The sequence below is a fragment of the Vanellus vanellus genome (genome assembly GCF_965231255.1).
Source record: "Vanellus vanellus genome assembly, chromosome: 21".
NCBI lineage: Eukaryota > Metazoa > Chordata > Aves > Charadriiformes > Charadriidae > Vanellus > Vanellus vanellus.
The window spans coordinates 6,879,690-6,887,600 of record NC_138926.1 but is presented as its reverse complement, the minus strand read 5'-3'; the positions used below and the strand labels follow the sequence as shown (position 1 = coordinate 6,887,600).

At 38.9% G+C, this 7,911-nt stretch overlaps 1 protein-coding gene across 1 annotated transcript; it reads left to right on the top strand.

The window, feature by feature from the left end:
- The first annotated feature begins 4,720 nt into the window (after positions 1 to 4,720).
- BTG4 (BTG anti-proliferation factor 4) lies at positions 4,721 to 6,551 on the top strand. The gene is made up of 4 exons (XM_082493838.1): positions 4,721 to 4,920; positions 5,501 to 5,638; positions 5,826 to 6,021; positions 6,174 to 6,551. The coding sequence occupies exons 1-4, from the start codon at positions 4,748 to 4,750 to the stop codon at positions 6,348 to 6,350; spliced, it is 684 nt and encodes a 227-aa protein (XP_082349964.1). The 5' UTR covers positions 4,721 to 4,747; the 3' UTR covers positions 6,351 to 6,551.
- The last annotated feature ends 1,360 nt before the right edge of the window (positions 6,552 to 7,911 follow it).

Here is a 7,911-nt window from a genome sequence, read left to right as displayed (position 1 = left end):
TAGGATGTTTTCCCATATGGAAATAACTCAGGCTTATTGATTTTTATATCAATAGTTACGAACTTCAGCTGCTTACCTGGAGAAATTGTCTGTCATCCATCATCCACAAAAATCAAAGGGCTTGTAGAAGGAAGATTACTACTAGCAAGCTGCACTTTGTTTTGTTAGTTCCATGTACTCAATCCTTTAAACCAAGAAAACTGCAAAAAATTCTGCTGGGGTGACTCTTGCCAGTAGTGTGCTTAGGGAACCAGTGTTTGCTCTTGGTTTGACCTGCAGTTACTAGAGAAACTGTGTCTGACTCTTTCCCTTTGTAGTTCATGCCTAGGCTTGCCTGGTGACCCAGGAGACCCATAATTTAATCGGGCTAAGAATGCTTGTGCTGAGTTAGGGGCCTGATCTGAATCCCACTGAAGTCTTTGGACAGATTTCCATGGATTTCAGCGAGCTCTGGATCAGCCCCATGAATGTCCAGGCACTGCAACATGGTGGTTTTTAGCGGTTTGGTTTTTTTTTCTCTAGCTAATAAGGAATAAGAAACAACATCACCATTTAACAAAAGCTGCAAATGTTTACTCATTTATCTCATGCATGATGTCAGTCAGAACACTTGGCTATTCATCATGGTTTTGCAAAACCTGCTGGGATGCTAACAGTTTCTGTTTGGATGCAACTGGGAAGAAGTGGGAGCACAATTTGTTGACTGTTACATAACAGAGCTCACATTGGTATGGACTGTTCAAATTTTGGTTGTGGCATTTTGTTTCTTAGATGCTTATTATCCAAACAGAGTACCCAGGGCTACATTTTCTTCAAGTCGGTGACAACTGACTGTATAATGAAGGATTTGAGTTCAATGAATCTACCTAATTAAAAGAGCCAGATTTTCTTGTCACTGAAATGGTAAGTCAGAAATACTCGCTCTTAGTCTGGTTTCTGTGCCATTAACAGAAACACTTTTGAACTCCTGCATGTTGGTATTAAAAATACGAAGACAAAATGTTCTCAGAACCTTACTTCTGTATCAACGACAACCTTAATAATTAGAGCCATGTGGATGAATTGCCAAGAACATTGCTTACATTTTCCTGTGTATGTTGCTATAAATATGTGCAGTTTGGCCTGGGTTTTGCCTCCTAACATCCAAGAAATAGCACCTCATTGCATGACTGATTTGCACTGCTGTAATCTGGTTTCTCAGGTGAAGAGTTTGTTTACTGCTGACTTGCAGTTAATATGTTAACTATGGGAACAAGTAACTCAACAAAAGGAGGTGTTGTAGGGATTCAAACTTCTCTTTGATTGTCCTTTGTGGAATCTACTCACTTCACTCTTTTGTCACAGAATTTTCTAACTCACAAGGCTTGTCTGGACAAGTTGAAGAAGTCCCATCAACTGATGTGTCCCACTGATCCAAACCAGCTTGGCATTTGTTGAGGATAATTCCTGAGACTGAACTGTGTCAGAGTCAGATCCCACATGGAAATTAAGGACTCCATATGGACTCCAGGACACTGTTTTGCAGTAGGAATGTTATTTTAGCCTTGATAGTTCAAGAATAAAAGATAACCAAGGTTTATAGGAAGAAGTCATATCTTTTATTAGATTATAATATGATACTGTGAAAAAATTAGATGAAGGCAAAGAAGCCAAACTAAACAGCAACTTCCTAAGCTTTGGCAAGAAAGATAGCGTCATCCCTAGAGGATTCACAATCTGTATGTCTGCGATTGTGCATGTAACCCTGAGTGGGCTAAACTGTTATTGAAAACTTCAAAAACTGTGAGTATATGCATTCTCCATCATTTTTAGGTGGCAAATCTTGCTCTCATTTGATATTTTCCTGGACACCGATTTTATCAGAAGAGTTAAAAAAAAACAGATCTGTGGTAGTTGCTCCCAGCTGCATTTTCTTGGAAATAAAGACACAAGAAAAGGGATCAGTTCATTGCATTTGCCTCATAATTTACATGTATCCTAGCTTTTTCCTCTGCAAAGCCTTGGGATATTTGTTTATAATTCCAGTATAAAATTCTTAGACATTTAAGATACTTCATGAAGCAAGTTTCATCTCTTGGGGAAATAATATATGGGGACCTCAGGGTTGGCTAGATGAGAATGCTGGAATGCTTTTCAGGAATGTATAGCTCTGGCAGAGCTAAGAATAAATCCTGCAGGGTTAGCATGTTACAAGACATTGCCTCTCAGGATTGAAGATTGTTCCGGTGCTGTTCAGAGAGCTGACAATCCATCATAAGGCATACAGTGAGTCAAGAACGAGTCTGTGAAGACCTACTTAGATGAGATCTGTATCTAGCTGTATCTGTTAGTCTAACCCCCTTCGCTAATGGATTCACTCTTAAAATGAGAAACAAAAGCCCTTTTTTTGTAACGCCCATTTCTTATACAATTCAGAAACACTCTGTAGCAAAATCTATATGATCAAAAGTTTCAAGTCACTTGGGACTTTTTTTTTGTTCTTTTGACATGTTGCCATGCAACAGACATTTAAAAACAAGGAAAAAATGATGTGGCTAGAGACATAGTCTTCAGTGTTTACAAGGGAATCCATTCGGATCAGAAAAAGGTCCATCAATTACCTGACATTTTTAAAGCAAGTTTAATCTCTGGAATAAAATTCAGGCCTCAGGCATGAAAATCCAGTTCGCCTGTTCAAGAATGGTCCTCTGCTGCCCAGAGCTGATTTTGGTGTACTGGATTCAGACAGTCAGCAGCGAGTAAAAATCTTCACGAACTGCATAGAAAGAGGCTAACCAACTCCTAAAAAATGTTGTGTGGAAATTCTTCCTGACAATGCATAGCAGTGGTTTTCTGTGGTCCTACATCACTCTCTAGAAAGCATAGAACAGGCTACCATTGCTCTCTTATGTTATATGTGAAAGGTATGGAATGACTCATGGCTTGTGTATGGAACAAAATCCTTGTGCACAAAATCCATGCACAAGCAATGCAGTGCAGAGCACATGGTAAGGATACTTTTGTGGTCAAATCACTGGTGTACTATTTTAAAGCTCAACTTCTGGCACTGCTGAATGCTTTTTCTGAAGATTCATTATCTATCTCAGATTTTGATTTCTTTTCCATTTGAGTGCTTATTGAAAAGTCCCCATTAGTTTCGGAAGTATTTTGATATGTGAGAAGAAGGAAGAGAAGACATCTCTTTTTTTTTTTTTTGTCATTTATTACTCATTCCTTAAAAACAGAGTTTCTACTAAATGCCTTGGTAAGTCTTTTTTTTTTTTTTTTTTTTGGTGATGCGGAAAGAAACTGTGAAAAGCAAGGAATTAATTGTGTAAGTGGAGTAGAAAAGAAATCTAGAAATAGCCAGAAATTCATGGTATAGGGTACACTTCTGCAAAGATGTGTAGTTCTGTAAATTTGTGCCTTCATGCTTTATTTTTCTTATCCCCTGTCTTGTATCACAATCTATACACGAGACTGAAATGTAAGCACTTGAATTGCTTGGCTGCAACATCTACAGACAAATTAAGAACCAGTTTAAATACTCAGCTCTTTTTACCTTAATTTGTTCTTCTGTTTTGACAGGTCCTGATATCTGACGCTGGTGGCACAACTTCCTGAGACAGCAAAGGGAAAAAAGAACACATCAGCTGTTCTCTGAATGTGCCCCAGCTAATTATTGCCTGAAGTTTTAAACAATGAGGCACTCACATTTGAGAAAATGCTTGTATATGAACTCTTTAACAAAGCCGTTCACGCTCTGCATGAAATGCCTCAAAAATAAAATAAAGCTATACTAATAATGTGAACATTTATATAGTTCACTAGGAAGATTAATCTTATGAGGAATACAGAGTCATGCAATTTTCAAAATAAAGAATACCAAATGTGAGGGCTTCATAAGGAAAATAACTGTATTGTGTAAAGTCTGCTAGAACAGTCAAGTGCAATTTTAATAATTAATTAATAAGCTTGGTACTAATTTTTCTCATGGTGAATATTTCACTTAAATATTTCACAGATGTTTACAGACAAAGTGATGGACACAACAGAATACAGTTCTGAATCAATTAAATATACCCTAAAAGAAGGAGCTGATGGAAGAAACCAAAGTAGATTGGAAATGGCTTAGAAACCAGCAGCATGTTAGTTAGTCTAATGGTGCACACCTGAATATTGTTACATTCCTAAGAGCCCCATGATTAAGTGTTCTATATAAACCCTAAGCAAGCTATAATAGAAGAGTGGGGGAGGATGTTGGTTTTTTTTTTTTTTTTTTTTTTTAAATCCTTGTGTAAGTGCTAGAGGTTCTTGTAGCATTAGATCTGGTTCTGTGGTGACTATTTGAAGCTGTTTGTAAAGCATCTCTCAGGTTTTCAACAACTCTGGTCTGAGAAGGTAATATTTGTGGTCTTCATTTTATGTGGAAGAACTATGTAATTCTAAGAACTGGTGCTTGTTGACAGTAATATGTAAATGATAAGGAGTTCTGTCTCAAACTCTTTTTTTCATACTCTAATAATTTGCTTGGTCTGAGCGTCTTCTTGAAATGCATTAAATTGGTTTCACTACCCAGAACTGAACTTATCAGTTGTTTGGTAATTTGGCTTATCCAGGCTCTATCTGTCTTGGCTTATGCAGGTTTTGCAGTATCTGTTCTTGGAACCTGATAGTACCTTAATGTTATTAAATCTCTCTAGTGTAGTGTCTCATCACTACTGATGACTATTCAACAGCTAAAGCACTCTGTGTGCTTCAATTTAAGATGAAAGATGAAATTGCTGCCACAGTCTTCTTCATCACAAGGCTAGTGAAAAGAGAAGACAAGCTGAGCAAGCATAAAATTGAGAAATTTGCAGCTAAGCTGACAACAATACTGTTTGAGAAGTATAAGAATCACTGGTACTTGGACAACCCATCCAGAGGACAAGCCTTCAGGTAAGAGGACCCTCAGTAAAAAGGGAGGGGGAATGGAGCCTTTGCATGACACTCAAGATGCAGTGAGTACCCTTTCACTGCCTGGAGCCCTTAAATTGGAAACAAATGACACAATTGAAAGAACTACTTAGCTATCCCTTAAGTTTCCCTTAAGGAAAGAAGTGTTATTAACTGGTAGAGATGCATGTATTTTGAAAATGGTTTCATAGCATCTGGCTGTGTAGGTATGACTAGAGAGCTGAGGTGGGAATTTTAAGACTATATGTGCAAGATGTCCTAAGTAGCCCTCTGACTTCTTGAATGCAGAATTTACATGTGGAATTGTTGTAATTGCTTTTAATTCCCTTAAGAATTGCCCATTAAGCGAGTTGCTGCATTATGTGTTTAAAACAACAACAAAAAGCTTGCTTGGGTTTATAAACCAGCTGGTTAGGCTAACTTGCTGGTTGGGGCTATAAGTGAGAACTTGCATCAACAGGCTAAATGTGTTGAGAAAATAAATAGTGAACTTGAGTGTACTTCTTTAGGAGCAAAACTTGCAGTGAAATCTTAAATCCACCTGCACTCTATTCTTACCTAGATGTATAAGGATAAACAAACATCAGACAAGAGATCCACTGCTGGAGCAAGCTTGTGTGGAGAGTAATGTGGACTTTAATAAGCTTGGTTTGCCAAAAGAGATGACACTATGGGTTGATCCATTTGAGGTATGCTGCAGGTGAGTTGAGAAGCTGTGACTAACATGTCAAGTGCCCCCCTGTACAAACTTGATCAACTCCAAGCCTGTTACTAGAGACTCTTTGTCTGAGGGTGTGCAAGGGTATGCATACTAGCATCAGCTAACTACGAACAGATGTCCATACTGCTAGTGCATAGCTGCATTATACAAATGCAGTCACTTTCAGGTATGGTGAGAAGAACCGGCCCTTCACAATTGCACACTTTGAAGGAGTTGAGAACCCAGAGCTTCCTCAGCAGATCAGCTATGCTGTTGACAGAGCAGCACTAGACTATCATTCTGGCACCTCTTCAGATGAGGAGAGCTTCAACAAGGAGCCGAAAGCTATCCCTACTGTCAGCAATCCCAACAGTGTCTACCAGGTAAGCATGTGGAAATGGCATGTGACTTTTGGTAAGAGCTATCATTTGCTCTCTGGGTTCCCTCATGAAGGAATGCAAAACACCTGATGGCCGGACTTATCTCCCCTCTTTCCCAAACACATTTTAATGTTATCTTATTTCTTGCTGTTTAGTTCAATGACTACTGCAAGGCACCCATACAACCCTGGTCTCAGTATCTTCATAGGAAGACCTATATGACTGATGGCTCATACTATGCCCAGCACAGGGGTTACAAAGTCTACAGGCCAATAGCTGCTTTCACAGGACCGCGTGTTGATAGATACCACTGGATCAATACCAAGCGGTAGATCTGTGGCTGCACCTGTTATAGGCTGTTGAAACACTGAGCTATGGGATGAGATGAAGGCTGGCACTACGAAGTTTCATAAAACCAGAGAGTGCTTATTGTCTAATCCCTATGTCTGTCTTTGTACATCTGAAACTTTGGGGTTTTATTATATAACCTTTTAAATGTTTTATTAATGTTAACATAAGATTGAAAATTAATGTGCGACTCTACTTGTAAGTTAAAAAGCAAATGCATATATCAATAAATCTACTCATGTTTTTTTTTTTTTTTAAAAGCTGTCTGATCTGCTATCGGTGCCCTGAAGGGAGTTAAAAGCTTTTTGGTGAAAACACAAGCCAGTCAAGGAAGATAAAAACATCCTCCAAGTTGCTTTGAGTGATAGCCTGCTTCTTTCTGGCTAAGGTAGCAAGGGCAGCTGCATTGTGATCAAAACACATGATGAGCACAATCGCCTCCATGCTCCCCCTTGAGTGAAGCTTTAGTATATGCAGCTGTGAAAGACTGCCTTGGGGCTTCAGATAGACTTTTGCCTCTAGAATATAGTCAACCTGTCAGAAGAACACAGCCTCATGGGCAGGAGAGGGGTGAATATGTGGTAGTGTAGTTTTCTACAGCTGTAAGATAACACATCACCCTGTAGAATGATGGAACTATTATCTCTAAGGATGTCTAGCCTAGCAGTTTGCAATACTGTGGCCCATAGGAAGGTTTTCTCATAGCTCTGGGCAACTTCAGTCAAACTGTCTTCCAGCTAGCCCAGAACTTCAGACAGATGGAGACTCCTCTTTTGGTGGAAATGGACTCACTGGAATACTACTGGGCTTCAAAACTGCTCTGGGATATTATTTCCAGTACTGAGTCAAAAATGTGGTCTCAAACAATCAGAATCAACATAACTTTGTTCTGTTGACTTTCAGTCTATCTTCCTACTGACTATGCGTCACCTACTCCATCATAGCCTGCTTATTAAACTGTGGGGCATAAGGGTTACAGAAGTGATGTCAATAGCTTCTGTCTTGCTGGTTAATCTCATCAAAATGCTAAACAAACAAGTTCATCAAAACTTAATAGCTCATGTAAAATGCCTATGGCTATCACTTACTGCTGCCACTTCTGCTTGTTGCAGTCCTACTATTATTACCTAATAAGCAATGATGGGGGGAAAAAACTGCTAATAAATAGCCTTGAAGAGCTGTTTGTCCTGTAAAAGCGAACAACTAGGTGCCTGTCCAAGACTGGTGGCCTACTTGTAAAAGTGAATCCACAGAAAAAGAATTAAATCTGTAGTATAGATTTTAGCTTTTCACACCTAATGTGAGATTTTAGCTAACACTTGCTGTGTCAACCTATAGTTGCTTAATAAACTGTACCCTAGCTTATCTTTCGAATATGATGTGGATGGGAATAATTGGAAGGAGGCCAAGGGCTGTAGTCAACTATTCTCACAGTTATGTCTCGGTAAGGCTTCACAGTGACTTGGTCCCTATTTCTTCAGAACAAACCCACACCAGTAACATGTACTTTTGCACAGGAATTTTGCAATGAAGTTGGTATTAACA

Coding starts and splice junctions, on each gene's coding strand:
- BTG4 (XM_082493838.1), top strand. CDS start 4,748: ATGAAAGATGAAATTGCTGCCACAGTCTTCTTCATCACAAGGCTAGTG. Junction 4,921..5,500: donor TCCAGAGGACAAGCCTTCAG/GTAAGAGGACCC, acceptor ATTCTTACCTAG/ATGTATAAGGATAAACAAAC. Junction 6,022..6,173: donor ATCCCAACAGTGTCTACCAG/GTAAGCATGTGG, acceptor CTTGCTGTTTAG/TTCAATGACTACTGCAAGGC.